This window comes from Aristolochia californica, unplaced genomic scaffold (assembly GCF_029961685.1).
Source record: "Aristolochia californica isolate CCGP_79_NKW_82.1479 unplaced genomic scaffold, dmAriCali1.0.hap1 SCAF_1, whole genome shotgun sequence".
NCBI classification, from domain to species: Eukaryota; Viridiplantae; Streptophyta; class Magnoliopsida; order Piperales; family Aristolochiaceae; genus Aristolochia; species Aristolochia californica.
The window spans coordinates 55,677,853-55,696,523 of NW_027181770.1; the positions used below are offsets into that span (position 1 = coordinate 55,677,853).

The 18,671-nt window shown below is 36.8% G+C and overlaps 1 protein-coding gene across 6 annotated transcripts; it reads right to left on the minus strand.

Annotated features, from left to right (window-relative positions):
* Window positions 1-1,846: 1,846 nt before the first annotated feature.
* LOC137951674 (probable E3 ubiquitin-protein ligase XBOS34) lies at window positions 1,847-16,947 on the minus strand. Of its 6 annotated transcripts, XM_068798516.1 has the most exons (11): window positions 16,913-16,936; window positions 16,572-16,824; window positions 16,148-16,260; window positions 15,846-15,960; window positions 13,681-13,761; window positions 12,754-12,842; window positions 12,538-12,629; window positions 12,297-12,378; window positions 3,526-3,628; window positions 3,010-3,095; window positions 1,847-2,872 (listed from the first exon to the last, which is right to left on the minus strand). In XM_068798516.1, exons 2-11 carry the CDS (start codon window positions 16,636-16,638, stop codon window positions 2,189-2,191), a joined length of 1,512 nt encoding a protein of 503 aa, XP_068654617.1. In that variant the 5' UTR covers window positions 16,639-16,824; window positions 16,913-16,936; the 3' UTR covers window positions 1,847-2,188. The 6 variants fall into 6 exon arrangements, with proteins under 6 accessions (XP_068654617.1, XP_068654608.1, XP_068654651.1 ...); XM_068798507.1 differs by lacking the exon at window positions 16,913-16,936 and having other exon boundaries at window positions 16,572-16,903; XM_068798550.1 differs by lacking the exon at window positions 16,572-16,824 and having other exon boundaries at window positions 1,848-2,872; window positions 16,913-16,947.
* Window positions 16,948-18,671: the final 1,724 nt, after the last annotated feature.

Genomic DNA, 18,671 nt, shown 5'->3' on the forward strand with positions numbered 1-18,671 from the left:
AATATTCAATTAGAAAAATATTTACAAAAAATATGAGACACTAATAGTCCCTTGAAACTTATTTCTACTAAAATGTATTTTTAATTTCTTCAAAAGCCATGAGGAAGGAGAGTTTAAGAAAAAAAAAAAATTTCACTTTATGATTTTGTACGTGCGAAATCATCTTCGTGCGCGCAAGGAGAAGGGGGGAGTAATTTCTCCCCCCTTAACTTAGGTATTATGCTGGTTTGGTTTTCCGTTGAGAAGAGGAACAACGTCGAGGGGAAATTTCGTCAACGGAAACAAAGGCGAAGGCAAACGAGGGGGAAAAAATCGAGCGGCGGTCACAGAATCGATGGCGATGGAAAGGCAGAAAGCGGCCGACAAGGAGGCAGCCACAGCAGCTGCCGGAGGGGCTCGGTGGTGACAAGGGGAGGAAGATTTTTTTCCCCCTCGCTCCGCTCAGTGCTCCGGTCCCGACTCCCCCAAATATGAGCCGCTTGTTAAATTAATGAGCCGGCTCACAAGCTTTCAAATCGAACCTTGATTCGGTCGAGTTCAGCTCGTTAATTTAAACGAGTCGATCCCGGATCTTGAACTCGGCTCGAGATTCGAGTATATCGAATCGAGCCGCTCACGAGCTGGCTCGATTCGAAGCCACCCCTATAGAGGAGTTCTTATGAAAAACTAAAAAAAAAAAAAAAAACTCACCAAATTATAATTTTTTGCCTTCTTGTTACAATGGTTTGATTCCTCAAGGCGTCGGATCTTAATTTTTTTAAAAAAATAAGATTATTGAGCAGTTCTCCAAGTTTCTTTAAAAAATAGGGTTTATATTATCCGATTAGCTAGATAAGCTTAAACAAACTAAGCTAAAGCAAAACCAGTCAAACCACGACTGATAATTAATCCAGTTGAAGAAGCCAATTCAACACAGAAGCAGGAGCAGAAGGAATTGAAGATGCAGGCAATGGGGCGAAGCAAAACAAACCGTAAACCGTTGAAAACGTCTTCATCATTCAAAAGCAAATAGATGTAAATACGATGAGTGAACTGTATCATTCTGGAATTTCTGGATTAAACAGCTGTAAGAGAAGGAAAGAACAAAAAATTACATATAAAAACGTAAATACGGACATGAATGTACAGAAAAAAACTTTACAAGAATATTCTGTCCAGCGACAGAATATGTGACCCAACATTGACCCTTGTGTCTCTTCCATCCAATCTCTCGCCTGAAGGAACCATTTCTCACAGCTCTGTTTACCCTGCACAGACAAAATCTCCAGTGTCGGCACTCTACGCCCATATCCCTCCCTTTGTCTATTCCCTGCGCGTAATACAATAATCCTATACAGATGAAACAAATCATGACACATGCAGATCCTGTCCAAATCAACAATGGTTGGAGAAACGGTTCCACTTGCTCCCTATCATCGTCTTCAACCAGGTTGGCACACCAAAAATCCATTCTCGGTCGTCATGGATTAGGGTTTGCTTCTGGTGTTGGTTGGAGAGATACAGATGAAATGGGTTGTTGAGCCATTTTAAGATTAAGTTGCTCAATAATTTTCAATATAAATAGGCTGAATTTGACTTTTTTATGCTTTTCTATTAGATTAGAATATCTTGCCCAGAAGCAGAAGCAAAGGAGAAAAGAAAAACAAATTCAACTTACCAGTTCTGATTGGGATCTGGTGGAAATGGGAAAAGTCAGCATCATTTTCTTATCATCTCAGGAATGAGGGTCCCCCATGTTGGCAAATAGGGGTTTCGTATACTTCAGTCTCGTCAATGAGGTGTTTCTCGTTTTGGTGGGATTGACTTTGGACCCAATTTCACATAGTATCAGAAGAAATATTTAGATGTTAACTTTCACCCAAATTATCCATACGTAGAACCACAAAAGGAATGTTAAAAAATAGTCTCACATAGATTAATGAGTACAAAAATCTTAAGTCTATTAGTTGAGAACAAAAACCTCCAACTTCACACCATATACTATTTACATTGAAGATAAAACGATTCGATTTTGTTTACCTTTCGTTGTGAGAATTCAAATATCAACAGCTATACATTTTCTTCTTTAATGGTTTCCAAGTAAACTAGGAATGGCTGCAAACTCTTTGGCACGAGGCGAACCAGTTGAGCAGGCTTCAAACTCCCTGCAAATCGACAATACATACACTCCCCTAGTGTTGAGGTGGAATTATACCGTGTAGAGTTTTATAACTTGACTGATCTTGGTACGACAAACAGGACATCCCCAACCTTTGGCTTTGATATCGTTCAGACAAGACATGCAGCCAACAACATGGCCACATGGAACACAGGCCCCTTCTTTTGGGGCATCCAAACAAATCACACACCAGGCGGATGAGTCATCAGTGTCTTCTTCACCTCCGACTTGCTTTGTTTCTTCCGGTGGCATGGCTAAATCAATGGGGCTTGAATCTATAGTAGGATAGTGAACAGGGCCGTCAAATTGGATATTGTCTGGAACAGGTGGAGCAGAAGGAGTGGCTTCCACCGGAGGTGGAACATGAGGAGTTGGTACGGCCGTTGGCTGGCCACCCTGAGCAGACTGAGCCAAACTGTCATTTGGTTGTACTTCTGGGACATCCCATCCATTATATGCATTGCTACCGCTTGCCGGCTCATCCATCCAACCACTGGAACTACTCAATTTTGATGGAGGTGAAGGAGCCTCTGGGGTCCAACCATGGTGATCCACATCGGCAGTGGAGCTACCCCAACCATTTGTGCCACTTACTTCGGAGCCTAGAGGTCTCTCCTGTCTAGCTTGCTGCAAAGAAGCATTCATGGCCATTGTTAGGTCTGAATCCTCAAAAGAAACTGGTGCCCTCGCAGGGACTGGAGTAGGTACATTCGGCTGCAGAGAGAGAGATACCATTAAAACAGGTAAGATCAAATATTGCATCAGAAAATTGCTGGAAAAATCAAGTTAAAATGTTCATTGCTAAATACAAACACCATAACTAAAAGAATTCAAACATTAATCTTTATTACCTGAACCATTCCAATACAGGCACTATAAAACCAATGCAGTTGCTGCTTGTCACCCTCATTTGCCGACAAAAACTTGAACTTCGTTTCTACAAGTGATGCAGATAAACCATATATAGAAGTAATAGAAAAGTAAGTAACAGATGATAGTCACATGTAATTGCATGTTTCATAGAATTACGATTGTTGAACAAACTAGTACTCTTTTAGCACAGAACATTTCCTAGGTCGAGTTTTGTGGTTTGCACCAAGATAAAGTTAATTAACCTTTTAAGGCAAAACAACTAACAGTTCACCAATGATAGAAGAGTAAATGTAGATCATGTTGGAGATGTACATATAGATGCCACATAATGCCAGAATAAGGTCTTTATTAAGAAAAGACAAAACACATGGAAAACTTTTGAAAATCCATACATCAGAAAGCCAGCCAATGCTTTGGAGAGCCTAGGATGATGAACCGCTTTCTCTCAGAAAAACAGCAATTAAGAACAAGAACAGATTGTTGAACTAACTTACTCGTGGACTTGTCAACAATGACTAATGCAGGGTCTGAATGGTTAAAATTTGGTTCTTCAATTTTGGACTTCCAAAGTTGAATAACTGTACGCGGTTGAGCCATCTGTTAATCATCACAATCACTTTATGAACAAACAAATGTGGGTAAATTTTATAGGAAAGATCAATGTCTCTTTCCCATTGGTAGCCACATACACAACTAACAGTTTGCATTTTGGATTCAATTCAGGAACATAATATCGAAAAATGTATCTATTCCCACCTAGATTTTACTCAAAAATAATATGTAGAAAACCATAAGGGATTTATCTTCAAAAGCCAATCTTGCTTCAGGGGTACATATATCAATGGGCCCTGCAGCCTTCAACATTCAGCAGCTATTTTGTCTCCTCGGTAATTACCTATTAATACATTCTTTGAAAGCATAATAACTTATGAATACAATTCAATACCCTCACTAATAACCTGTAAATACTATTTCATCTCCTCGCTAAAAACCCATAAATAGAAGATTTGAATTGGAATCGTTCACCAATAAGTAACTATTTGTTACACATTTCATGCAATCCAAAATAACAAGAAAATCCCTATGCTACAGTAGAGAGAATTTTAGAAATGTTAGAGTTGAATGGTGTTATTACCTGATGTACTAAAAGCATTGCATGTACAAATTATTATGTATTTTTACCTAATGGAAGCAAAAGATCACACCTTTGTCATGTTTAAAACTTTTAAAGCTAAAGTAGAAACCAATTTTTGTGCCTCAAAGTCCCTTATTACTGCAAATCTGTTTATACTTAAAAGTGATACTATATTGCAGGTTCAGGTGAGACTAGGTTACATATGTATGTAATAATATATCACGATTCAAACTAATATAAGGTTACTGCACATAACTACCCTTGTCCCAGTTAGAACCAAGTTAACCACTAAAAGATAAGTCCTAGAAAAATCGAACAACTAAACATAAAAAAAGACTAATATAACTAAAACACCGTTAACTGAGACTATTTTGTAAGACCTCCTTCCATGAGACTCCTCTCCACCATATTAATTCTAGCTCTATGAGACTTCTTGCTGTAAAAATCATGTAAGTCTTCCATACCTACTCTTTAACACTACCCATCAAGCTGGAGTTTATAACTTCAGCTTGAAAGAAAAAGGATTGTCGGTCTTCAATCTTTTTTTGCTGAAAAAATTCTTCATAGATGTAAAATCTTCATCTTTCGTTCTCCTCCTTTCTTGAATATTTTGGTATTACAAAAATTACCATGTGGAATAAAATATTTTTTTTCTTAAACTTCTTCTCTTTCTCACCCTCAAGTTGGGGATAAAAAGGACAAAGACCTAGCTTGGACAAAACACAGTATGGGAGAAGAAAATCACTCCTAGCCATATGACAAAACTCCATACACCAGTCAAAGTAGTCATAGTTTGAAACATACTCCGCTCAATTTCAAAGGCAAAAAAATGTCCCCATTTTAGGGCACAACTAAGAGACTATTCACTTTTAAAGAGTAGTTTAAACACAAATCACTTCTTGGGTGAAGAATAAAGAACTTGATTCGAGCTAGATGTTGGGTACACTCCTATATTTTTTAGGTAGTGGGTTTAGGCATTGCCCTGAAGTGATGAAAACACAAGATGATAAATTGAATAAGTACTAGAGGAAAACAACTTTAACTGGAAGGAGGCGACAATGCAACTCTCATACTTCCAAAAGAATCTACAATGTGACCTTTTTTTATAGAAAAAATAGTGGAGACTATTAATGGTAGAATTGTAAACATAACAAACAAGTTGGATAGTGTGTGACATCAAAGAAATTTCTGGGAGGTGAGAATATTTTTTGGAGATCACACTACAAAAGATACACAACCAAGTACCAAAAACGCAAAAAAATTGAAAACATCATCAAGATATTGCACACCTTGAACGAGCACATCACGCAGTGATTAAGTTTGACCAAAGCTCTTTGACTAGAAGATAAATTGCCTAAAAACTACGACTCTAGGAGAAAAGGAAACTCAATTCAAGTCAATGCATGGAGAGATAATAGGAGAGAAAATAGGAAAATGGGATATTTTTGGTAAAATTGACCTTTGGTAGTTTTGATATCAATATCTCATAAAATGTAGTTTAGAATTACAAATAGTTTGTTGCTTAGAAAACTAGATTCAAAAATCTTTAATTTGATATCAAATTTGACGTAAAAGCTTTGTACTTGAATCTAGTAGGACCGCTTGATTTGCTTCATTTTGTAGCATGACCCTTACCGAATCCACTGGGAATATCTCCTTACGTATAGATCAGATTGACATGAAAATAGCTCCTTTTGAATGTAGACTTAGGTATCTTTCATTCAAGTATAACATTTCTTCATGAAATATGCTTCTTTTGATAGAAAGAATCTGGTAGATTTCAGGTTCTACAATCTAACTGAACTACATACCCTTTCTTCTTTGGCTAGTATGACCATTGACTCTTCCGATATTTATATCTCCATCTAGAAAACTCAAATTGAGAATTGGTTTGATAGGTTAGAAACTAGATTTATAGATATTTCTTTTGACGTATAATTCTCCATATAAAGTCTCATTCTTGATGGCACAAAACGCCTCGAAAATTGAAGTTTTTACTGCTACTTGAACCTCTCTTGTTGTCTGACCTTTGTTGCTTCAAATATCAATTTCTCTTTGTTGAAGAGAAGATATGAAAGTCTCTTACATGACTCTAATAATAAGCAGTCTCACAGAGCTAGAATTAATAAGGTGGAGTCTTACATGTGTCTCACAAAAGGTGGTCTCACAGGAGAGCCTCAGTTTAAAGATGTTTTAGTTATGTTAGTTTTCTATTTATGTTGAGTTATTTAATTATGCTAGGACTTATCTTTAAGTGTTAGAGTTTGGGTGTAATTGGGACAAGGGTAGTTTAGTTGTGATTGGACTCTACTACTTTCCTCTATTATAAATAGGGGTTCATATACTCTAATTACATCAAGTCAATGAAGTTTATCTCTTTTCCATAAATTCAACATGGTATCAAAGCAGTTTTGCGAGTTGACTCGGTCAACCCACAGAGATAATATGATCCTTTTCTGATCTATTATCTCTAGCAGTTCAAGTTCGTATCTATCTTCTTCTTTTTTTCTCTTTTCAATCCCTATACCCATTGTTTGCTTTACGTTTTCACCTCTATACTAAGCGAAGAACGGAGGCACTGAGCAAGAGGGGAGGCACTGCTCGTCTTCCCTGACATTGCTTCCCTCCGACTTTGTCAAATATTCCCAAAATGCATTGCTAACGGATTTATCTCTAGATGGAAACTTTTGCTGGATCGAATCGGTCTGACGCACTATAGAGAATCTTCTGATGTCTAGCTATTATCCTACTGTCTGTTTCAGAAACCAACCTTTGCACTGTTGCTTCATTCCTGCCGATCTGGCCAGTTACAGAATGATCTCCTTGCTGTCATTGCTGCGTTATTGCCTCTGCCAAGAATAAATATGCAAACAAAAATTTGCCGACGCTACTGATTTCTCGGTTGATGGATGGAATTATTTCCCGCCGTGTGAAAATATCTATTGCCGTTTTTGGACGTCTCCATAGCTGGATTAATCTCTATTATTCAGGCTTCATCACGTTGTTGATTTCCCGGGAGTTGGTTTTTTTCGGAAACTCCTCCATTGTGCATCTCTAGTTTCCTACTTGATTGTCGGTGTTGTTTCTTATTACGGGAAACTTTCTGGCTCGTCTCCATCGCCCGTTAACACCAGCTTCGTTGCAGTCCATTAAAGATTTTGAATTTCCTGTAGTCGCAGCCATTTCGGAAACTCTCTGCTAGATTGATTTTTCATTCGGAAAGGTCAACCCACTCGAGTTAATTACTGCTGAGTTGATTACTCTACTAGACCTGTTGGATAAGATCTTATTTCTATCGTTGCTGCTATTTTTTTCAGAAATCACAGAGCTATCCCTACAGCTCATCCTGCTCTGCTCGGCAATCACCAGGAGCCGCTTTGGGAGGACGAAGACACTGGTCCAGCCTGCCAAGTTCCATTTCTGACTTGTCTTCCGTTTCTAGCTCGCTGGTTCATCGCCAGCTATTCGGAAGCCAGCGCCGCGGGACGACTCTGTTGTTTAGTGCCGTGAGGAATAAGACGCACTTTTGCTGAATTAAAGTTTCCCTAAGTTGGAACGAGCGGAACAACCGAAGATTCAACTCCAAAGCTAGTACCCCAGACAACACGGCTTCTCATGTCGTCGGCCTCATCTCGAGTTGGCTTCATACAAAGAAGGATTTTGCCACTCTTTCAAGGGTTTCCCTTCGGAAAAATTGGAATTTGATCCCTCACATGTCTAGCCCTAGCAGAGCTCCTAGAATGGCTATCTGGGATCCTCCCCCTTGTGACTGCATAAAGCTGAATTTTGATGGTAGTCCTATTAGATGTCCTGGTCTAACAGGAGCAGGTGGTATATTCAAAGATCACTATGGAGACCCCATTCTTTCTTATGTTGGTCCGGTGGGCATTGCCGATTCTAATACTGCTGGTTAGTGCTCTATTGTTCGACCTCCAAATCTTCAGAGATCATCTCCATGGCAAGTTAATCATTGAAGGCGACTCGAAGACGGTTATTAGTTGGTGTTCCAAAGACAGCCTCCCCCCTTGGCGCCACTGGCCCATCACTGATAGTATTGCTGACATTGTATCTTATTTGCATTGTCAGTGGAATCTCATTCCTAGATCAGCCAACTCTTTGGCTGATAAATTGGCTAAATTCAGAACTTCCCAGCAATCTGTCATTGTATGGGAAGGATTCCCTCCTTTGTAATTTGCTCTTTTGAGCTTTTGTCTTAATAAAAATCCGCATCATTTAAAAAAAAAACAAGTTTCCCTAAGTTAGGAAACTGGTTTTAATTGAGCGTTGAGCCCAACTCGGACCAGACAGTATCGGGTCAACTCAGTGAGCCAACTCAGGTCCAGGTCAACCTGACTCAGCCCACTTATTTTCTGCCTCAGTTATACGGGTTTAGGTCCCGAGTTCTATACATATTTCTTCTGCGACTCAATTATATTAGTCTACTATTTGACTAGGTTCGACTTGGTTCTCTATCTCCAACTGGATTATTAGCTTAGATTATTACTCGGTTCCAACATATTATTTGGTACAACTTCCTTACTTCCTGATGAACTCGCTGCGAATTATTTCATGTGTCCTTATTACTCTTAAGGACTTTCATTATTTACCGGTTATCTACTGCTATACTATTGCAAATTTGGTACATGTTATTTGGGCATTGGCCCATTTCTGTTGCTGCTATTGTGTCTCTTTGATTGAGACATTATTTTTGAAAAAGAACTCCTCGGTTGCTTGCCTTGGGTTCATTATTTGCTGATTGTTGTCGAAATAGGTTCGTTTGATGCGGAATTTGAATTTCTTAGAAAAATAAAGCACATGGTGGCCTCAGCATCTTATCTTCCTCTTTACCCATTACCCATTACCCATCAGTTATTTGGCAACCTTCCTCCTACCATCCTTTATTTGACTCTCACATGCCCCTTTGGGCCAACATGCCCCTTTGGGCCAACCTCTTGTGTGTTGCTTCGATTGGTTTACCTTTATATATATCTATATATATATATATATATATATATATATATATACGTGGGTCTTTTATCTTCATATTGTGAATGACAGGCATTACCCACTTTGTTCAAAATCCTTTGAGTTTGGTTTCGACTTATGTTTTATCACCCATTTCTACCTTTGAGAGTCGGTGTCTGGTGTTGGAACACCGTGATGGAGGAGCTTATTACTACATATATGTTATTTGGTTCAAGCTGGGATCATTGCCATTACCCCCCAGCTTGAGGGGGAGAAGTAGAAGAAGAAGAAGTACAAGAAAGAGGTATTTTATTCCATATGTTGTGGTAATTTTAATGTGACAAAAATATTCAAGAAAGGGGGAGCACAAAAGATGTAGTTTTTGCATCTAAGAAGAAATTTTTGCAACAAAGAAAATTGAAGACCGAGAATCCTTTTCATTGCAAGCTAAAGTTATAAACTCCAGCTTGAGGGGGAGTGTTGAAGAGAAGATATGAAAGCCTCTTACATACTCTCACAGTAAGCAGTCTGACAAAGCTAGAATTAATATGGTGGAGTTTTACAAGAGTCTCACAAAAGGCGGTCTCACAGGAGAGTCTCAGTGTAAAGGTGTTTTAGTTATATTTTTATTTTATTTATGTTGAGTTATTTAATTATGCTAAGACTTATCTTTAAGTGTTAGAATTTGGGTGTAATTGGGACAAAGGTAGTTTAATTGTAATTGGAGTCTACTACTTTCCTCTATTATAAATAGGGGTTCGTGTACTCTGATTACATCAAGTCAATGAAGTTTATCTCTTTTCCATAAATTCAACACTCTTTGTAGAAAACTCCAATTTCCAAAATTCTTTTTGCATTGGAAAGACTAAAAGATCTTTCCGTCAATACATAATTTGCAATATGAGAATTTCAGTACGGAGGTACAAATGCCAAGGAAACAACGGGTATTAGGATAGGGAAGAAAGAAAAAGGTAGAATACGAATCTAAATTACTGCAGATGATAAATCAGAAAAGGATCGCATTATCTCTATGGATTGATTGAGTTAACTCACAAGACCCGCCCTAATGCCATGTTAAATTTTTGGAAAAGAGAAATACTTCAATGACTTGTTTTTAATTTGAGTACAATGAACCTTTATTTATAATAGAGGAAATAAGTAGAATCAGATTACAATTAAACTACCCCTATGTCCAACTCACATCTTAAGTCAAACACTAAAGGATAAGTCATAAAACAATTGCCCAACTAAACATAAATAGAAGACTAATATAACTAAAACACCTTTAACCGATACTCTTCTGTGAGACCTCCTTCTATGATACTCCTCTCCATCATATCAAATTTGGCTCGTGAGAGCCATATAAGACTCTTCCATACTTGTTCTTCAACAGATTTTTTTGCTTAAAACTTTTGACCATAACCTAGCATTATAAGTTGGCTAGGTCCCATCGGGATTATATTTTTTCCTAAAATAGCCACTTTCAACCGATAGGTATAGAACCTTGAGGCAAATCCACTAATACCCAAGTACTGTTTGACATTATAGAATCCATTTTATAGTTTTTTTTTTTTTTTTTGAGAAGAAAAAAAAAAAAACCATAACAGAGAATCCATTTTATAGTTAATGGCTTTTTTCAGAAAAGCTAAATCTCTAGATGTGATTGTCTCACTATAAGTCTTAGCAACATCATCAATGTTCAACACTATAGGTATTTTATGTAGTATTGTTTCTCAGTTTCTCTATCTCCTTCTACTAGAAAACTATAGATTAAATGGAGATAAAATCTGAACCTCAAGTTTTCTCTTTTCTTACTCTTGACTTTTTTGGGTTCCAGAAGTTTATTAGTATCATCTCCTACTTATATAGAAGTAGCCTTAGTAGATTTACTAGATTCACCATCATTGACATCCAATATAAATTTATTTTCTAGAAACTCATCATCTTTAAATTCAAAAATCTTAATGAATACTTTGTCATCGATATGGCTTCTTCAGAATCAAACGTGACATCACTCAAAAACATAAACCAAAGATCTTGTGAAACTATATCAAATTGACAGGCTAACAAAGATGAAGTTTCTCCTCACCCCCTTGAAGATCTCATACATACTAGACCCAATACTAAGGTAGAACAAAAGAAATAGGAGGAAGACAACTTATTGTGTAAAAGCCACATCTTAAAAGTCATTTCAGATCGACTCTTTTAACAAATGAAGTCAGAAAAAGAAATATGAGATCCTCTGGAATTCAAATACAAGATAGAAGAACAAGGTACAAATAAATATCATATCTCTAAGTAATTCAAGAGACATGAGAAAACAAGAGAAGAATTCGCAATATTTGGCAACCACCTGCACAACAATTATTTCATTCTAAGGTCTATGATAAATTGGGCTTTTTCCCACCCAAAATAACTAGCTAATGTTGAGAAACCTCTCTGCAGATAATAAGCATGGGGTCTTCCAAATCTTCAGCTAAAAAGGGATATTTACCCCATTACACCCCCTGTCATGTCCAGGTTCAACCAAACAAACAAAATTCAGGTTCAGCCCTGAGACATGGAATATTAAGGTTGGGATATAGAACAGAAACAAAATTGGACTTGCACTTGCCTTGGAACATGACAAATTAAGCTGGCTCTTGTACTACATTGTAGATTACTTCACATCTACAATGGAATATTCAGGCCCCCATTATGATTCTTAAGACATGGATAAACTTGGTGAAGGTCCCGAAACCTGCTCCACTACTATGATAAGTTGGGCTGGTTCAATTCTAAACTGACTAGTCAATCTCAGGTAGCCTAGCCCCCATCAAATAAGACAAGGATCTTCCGACTCATGGCCAATGTGGGACTTTTACTAATTGACTATCTGATTAAGCAGACATATTTAGTATCACATTAAATACGCAAAGATCCATTTGGTAGTTTCTTATCTACAAAAAGTGAAAGCATTCACTTAAATACCATAATGAATGTTCCAAAACAGACTTCTAGACACTAATTTAAAACAAGGCCATAAATCCTTCTCTAGCTAGCACATTCAAGCACCATTTTAGGCAATAAAATTGGTTATGGCAATAACTGTCTAAAATAGCTCTTGGTAAAACCGTACAATGGCTATTATGTAGAAAGATGTAAGACATTAGATCATGGTAATACCTCTAGTCCTGAATATATAACTAGCTCAAATTTGTTTGGCATCCGAGGATTACGAGATCCACAAGGAATGACCACAGCCCAACTGCAAGTATCCAAATATTTATTAGGTCCACCAATGAAAAAATAGTCTTCACATAACTTGTGTTTCCAAATAGCTCCAAATAAGCATAACTTTGTCTGATGAAGCTATTGAACACATTAAACAGTGAAGAAGAGAAAAAAGTGCACGTAGATTACCCACATTCTTTTGGAAACCCACTGAGGGACCAATGCTCCTAGAAAACCTGGCAAATTAAGCTCCCGGAGCCAACCAGAGAAATGACATATGTGAACCTGAGATATCAAGAATAAAAGAAGAATAAGTATCTTTGAATACAGCGTAACCCGTCCAACACAATAAAGCAGCAATAGTGGAATTTATAATTATCCTTGGAAGAGTTTCAGATCATTCACATACCTCAATGGCACGAACAACATTCACATGCCCCTTTGCTCTAGCCAAATCAAGAGGATTTTGACAATCATCATTCATGACAGTGGCATTTGCTGAAATATTTAACATTAACAGTTTGTTACTGAACAACATTGTGAACAAAAAGGATGAAATCCCCATTTGTCCCCCAATAAATCATGTAAGAGAACACTCTTTACCAAAGTCGTTATAGAGCCTTTTCAGAACAAGCAGTCTCAGGGCATTCTAGAAATTTGAAAGCTCTACTGAGTTTCCAGTGATCTGGGGAACTTTCAGAAAGAAAAACAATATAGTATACAGCCTCACAATGAGTGTAATGTGCACATGCATTCAGACATGCATGTATATGGGGGACCTTTAACTCCACCAAGCATAAAAGGTGTTCATAATACAAAAACTTCCAGAAAAAGATATAAGAGTATAAACATCCACCAACAAGTTTTCTCTATGAGTATAGTTGTTCATGTGATGAGACATCCATTTATATGCAGGACCTCAACTCCAAAAAGCATAAAAGATTTTCATATTGCATATAAGAACTTCTTTCCTATCAGCAGCTTGTCACTTAGTTTTGCCAGCAATTGATTGAGTCAGCAATACAATTTTTTGTATAGTTACTTATTAGCAAGCCATTTCTTGTAATAACTAATAACAATGTAATAAGCATAACAAGTAATCCCTTTTCAAAAAAAAACAAAAAAAGCATAACAAGTAATCACAGAAAACAGAGAAAAAGAAAAATAAGAACCAGCAACATTTTATCTAAAAAATTTAGAATGAGAAAAATTTTAATGTCCTTTTTGCTTATTCAGATCTCCCCGTATTTTAACATATTTGGAAGTCTAACAAAGACAATGTGAAACCGACACCAGAAAAACACACTTCAGCCACTATGTCTGCAATGAGTTATACCTCCATGAGAAAGAAGTAATTTCACAGTCTGCTCAAGGCCTCTTTTGGCAGCATGGTGTAATGGTGTGCCAGCATGAGAACCTGCAGCACACAATAACATCTATCAGAGACAGTAACTTATTAATAGTACACCTCCAATGCTTCGTTTATATTAAAAAAAAAAAAAAAATCCAAACGCATTGTTGACTAACCAAGAAAATGTCTGAGTACATCACAAAACAGATCCACAAAAATATCTAGGACTGATAGAGTTGCATCGCATCAAACTTCAAAGTTAATTAGACCATCAATCCACAACCAACTCCAATGATAAATATTTAACTGTCAATCAAACTCGCAAGGATTTTGAGAAGGCTTGCATCAATTTGACAGCAAGCACAAAACCTTGTGAGGCACTAAAATATGACTCCAGATCCTTGTTGAGTGTAAGAAAAATAAAAAAAGACACATAGGAGATCACTTTTTTGTTTCATACTAGAGGGATAAATAATGAATGAAGTTTTGTTCTTTCAATGTTTTTTAGGAAATCAGTTTTCTACCATTTGACAACTAATTGAGAAACATTAAGAGGATAGCATTCCAAATAATTCAGATCAGAAACTATAACTATTCCAACACAATTAGTACAGGCAATTTCTCTGGATTTAAGCTGCACCAAGCTTAGGCCCATGTTGGAACATATCATGAATGATCCAACTGCTCATATACACAGACATACCCTTGGTACGTGTCTTTGTGGAAGACATAATGTTCACCAATAAATTTAGAGACAAATTCAAAAGAATAATAATATATAAATTTAGAGAACATATAAACAGAAAGCCAAAAATATAGACGGGCCTAGAATTCAAGGGATCCAAATTTTGAAGGTACCCCAAGCTGACAAAATTCATGAGACAAGAGTTTGGTACAAGTTGAGAACCAAGGTCAACAAGTTTCTTTAGACTGCCCAGGCACAAATTTTCAGGAAGGGTATCAAGAAGGATGCCGCTCATCCCTGCAATACTACATGACCCACATATGCCAATAAAGTGGACCAAAAAATCTGAGAGATAGTCAAGTATTGAAATATATGTAAAAAAGCAGTATTTTAGTCTTTCCCCATGCTGGTATGTCCCTCATAGGATAGTTGTTAGCTTGTCTTTATGTTAGATTTATATGGTTAAAATTTCAGGTCATTCTGAGTTGTAATTAGGGAGATATCAGTAAGTGTCGAGAGGCATATATGTTTTTTTTTGTAATCTTTTTCACTTAAATGAGTTTATAAGAGTAATTAAGGTTGACCTAAGACCTGACGGCTACTGCTCTCTTAACGTAGCCTTTTCTAGCTTCTTCTCGTCTTTCTCCTTTCCCTTTATTCTTCTATCTCTCCTTGTTTCTCAAATTTTACATGGTATCAGAGCAATTGATCTGATTGTTGTGGGATTTCAAGTAAGAATCTTCTCCTCCTCAAGTTTACACATGTTAGACATTTAAATGGTACAGCACAAGAGAGTAGGCTTAGTCAGTTTCACTTGATGGGCCACCAAGTAGTTGAAAAGACAAAGACAAAATAAACCAGGTGGTGAGAAACGTCTGAAGAAGCCAGCCTAACGAAGGATCAAGAAAATGATAAATTAAAATGTAGAAATTGGGTCCAAATAATTGACCATGACATAGTTGGTCAGGGACTAATGACAGCAATGAGAATTATGAGATCTGAGAATAAAGTCCCACATCCAGTTTTTTATGTAAGAAAAAATATTGTAAAGATGTGTTTATATTAGAGACGGAGAGGGAGAATTTGGTGAAGCGAGGTTTATTGAGAAATGAAAAATCAGAGCATTAAACACAACACCTCATGCTAAGAACACTCTACCCACCCACCCCTGTTTCTTCCCCCCCTTCGGCCATTAAGCAAAATGCTCAATCCACACAAACACGATTTCATTTGTAGTTTTTTCCACCCAGATCATTCCATTTCCACTTGATCCGCATGTACATCAAAGACACTGAACCCAAAAATGAAAAAAGGAACAGTAGTTTAATCGACTTTAGTTACCAAAATTCCATGTGAACTAAACAAGGCAGCAGATATGCACATTAGATGCACGGTTCTAAACAAACAAAATAAGGGAAAATTTAATGAAACATGCAAATTTTAACTTCAGTAGTAGGTTTCGTACCTGGCCGGTAAGCGTTTATGTTTGCACCAAGTTCAATTAGAGTCTTCGCCACATGCATGTAATCAGGTTTCATGCATGCTACAATAAGAGGAGTCTTTCCTTCCTTATCAATCCACTACATAGATTATAAAACGTCAAATATCGTCCAGAACAATATTTTTTACATAAATAACAAACTGACTTAATTAAGCTTCTCACCGGAACTACTGCAGATAATACATGCTACTAACACTTAAGGAATTGACAGTCTAATCGAATAGAAACTTTTAGAACATGCTATCATCCGGAAAGCGAGTAAATACCTCTAGTCCAGCACCTTCGCTATAGAGTGATCGGATCCCTTCTATGTTCCCGTAGCTCACCTGGTGATAAAGTAGCTCCTCTTTGGACTGATTTAGCCCCATTTTCAGCAAAACTGAAATCGAACTACAGAATTCAGGGATAACTATCCCTCAAACAGAAAAAATCTTCGACAGGATGCAAATAAAAACTTTTGAGCTTTGACCATAAACTTCACGACAAGCACAACAGCATTTAATCGAGAAAACAAAACACCACAAAGATACGTTTCCAGTCCCCGAAATTCGGACTTTCTAGGCCAATCACCAAATCAAAAGATACGCAACTCAACCAGGCCAAAAAAACTTAAAATCTGAGTGACAAAGGGTACCGTACTATAAACGCACAAAAAATAGCTCAACGAATAACACAAATTGCGTCTCTAACCCGGAATCAAGTCAAACGCTCTTAATCCTAACGTCGAAAAGAGGGCCTGAAATAAAACCAAACTCATAAATGAACGACTGCACAAAGAATATGCAAGTTAAACAAAAACAGCATTACTCTACTAGACGACTCCTGGAGCTCGAGAGAGGGAGGCCCTCCGTGAATCAAAATTTATTTACAAAACCCAGTTCTCGGTTAAGAAAAGAAAGACAAGCCGCTTCACAGAATGCAGCAGCAGATGAATTTCCTTCTCCTACAAGAAAAAAAAATTCACCGGAAGCTTCGAGGAAATCGAACAGAACTTCTCAAATTAAAAACGTTTCGTGTATAGGAAGGCTTACAGAAAGTAGTGTCGGAGCAAATGCCCCAAATCTAGAATTTTGACGTCCGTAAGAAGCGGAAATTGGACATTACTGCAACTTATTAATCCTTTTTTTTGTAAAACAATAAAGATGTTAAAGCTGTAGCCCGTAACTTTCAAACGTTAACTTTTCACCGGTTACAACCAATCAACCATCAATCTATTTGCCGTATAATTCAAACACGATAATACGAAATATTTCCATGAACAAATGTGTAGTCAACAAATTTAACAGAAACTGCACAAAAAGACACTCGGGGAAGGAGACAGGGGAGGCGAACCGCTGAAATCTACAATCGGAAATGGTAACATACTAATATCCAATTCAACTCTATTAGGCATATATCTCAAAGGAAATTTAGAACTTACATGACAGTCTCTAAAAATTAAAGAAAATCCTAGGTAACAATAGAAAGTAAAGGAATGAATTGAATGATGGTTATGTATATGTAATGGATTTGACTTTTTTGTTATGTCTTTTTTAAATTTTAATATTTTAATATTAATATTGTTCCACATAAATTTTATCATAAGGATTCTCTAAGATAAGGTTCATGGGATAGTTCAAATTTATCTTTGCAATTCTTCATATTTTCCATATAATACGATAGCTATAAATTATCATCTATCCTATTCAATTATATAAATGATCATATGCACAGGGACCAGTTGGTTTCCCAATCGTGTTCAGGTTTTTTTCAGGTTTAGGTTTCAGAGTAAGGGTTTGGGGTTGGGTTCAAGTTTTGGAAAAACTCGTCCCTGACTTGACCCATGTCCGCCCCAAATTACGACATTAGTTGTTCATTTTGATTTAGATTTACATCAAATGCATGTGAAAATCGTATTCCTTAATGGAGACTTAAAGGAAGAGGATTATATGAAATAACCAGAAGGCTTTACCTCCTGTGATGGTGGTCATTTGGTTTACAAGCTTAAGAAATCCTTAGATGAATTAATACAAGCATCCCGTAAATGGTATTTGAAATTTCATAATATTATCTCTTTATTCAATTTTGTTAAAAAATTTATGCTCCAATGTTTATACTACAAGGTTATTGAGAGTAAAATCATGTGTTTGGTTTTATAAGTGGATAATATTTTGATTACAACCAATGATATGACTTTGTTGAATATAAGGTGAAAGTTTGTCTCATGCAACTTTGATATGAAAGATATAGGCAAAACATCTTATGTGTCATTGACATTAAAACTCCACAAAGAAAAATCACATGGTATCTTGGGATTGTCTTCAGAAGCCTATATCACTAAAATACTTTGGAGATTTAGGATGTAAAATTGTTCACCAAGTGTAGCACCACATATTATTAAAGGTGACCAGTTTAATTTGTACCAATGTTCTTAAAATGACCTTGAAAGGGAACGAACATTTCTTATGCTTTAAAACTTGCAAGTCTTATATGTCTAGGTCTATACTGGACCGGGCATTGCATTTATAGTAGGAATGTTAGGTAGATATTAGATTAACCCTAGTATGGATCACTAGAGAAGATTGCAAGGAAAATCATGCGACATCTCAAAGAGACCAAGAACTTCAATCTTATGTATAGATGATTTGACAACTTGGAGATGTTGGATATTTAGACTCGAACTTCAGTGGGTCTGTTGACTTCCATTCAAGTTGATCAATTTGTTAATAATGTTGAAAAAAATTGCAAACAAACCCGTTTTGTATGATCCATAAGGGTATTTGCATAGCTAGAATTTTGATTGTCAAACAC

Coding starts and splice junctions, on each gene's coding strand:
- LOC137951674 (XM_068798516.1), bottom strand. CDS start 16,638: ATGAGTTTGGTTTTATTTCAGGCCCTCTTTTCGACGTTAGGATTAAGA. Junction 3,629..12,296: donor TTATATATTCAGGACTAGAG/GTATTACCATGA, acceptor GATGATTAACAG/ATGGCTCAACCGCGTACAGT. Junction 3,096..3,525: donor CATTGTTGACAAGTCCACGA/GTAAGTTAGTTC, acceptor CATCACTTGTAG/AAACGAAGTTCAAGTTTTTG.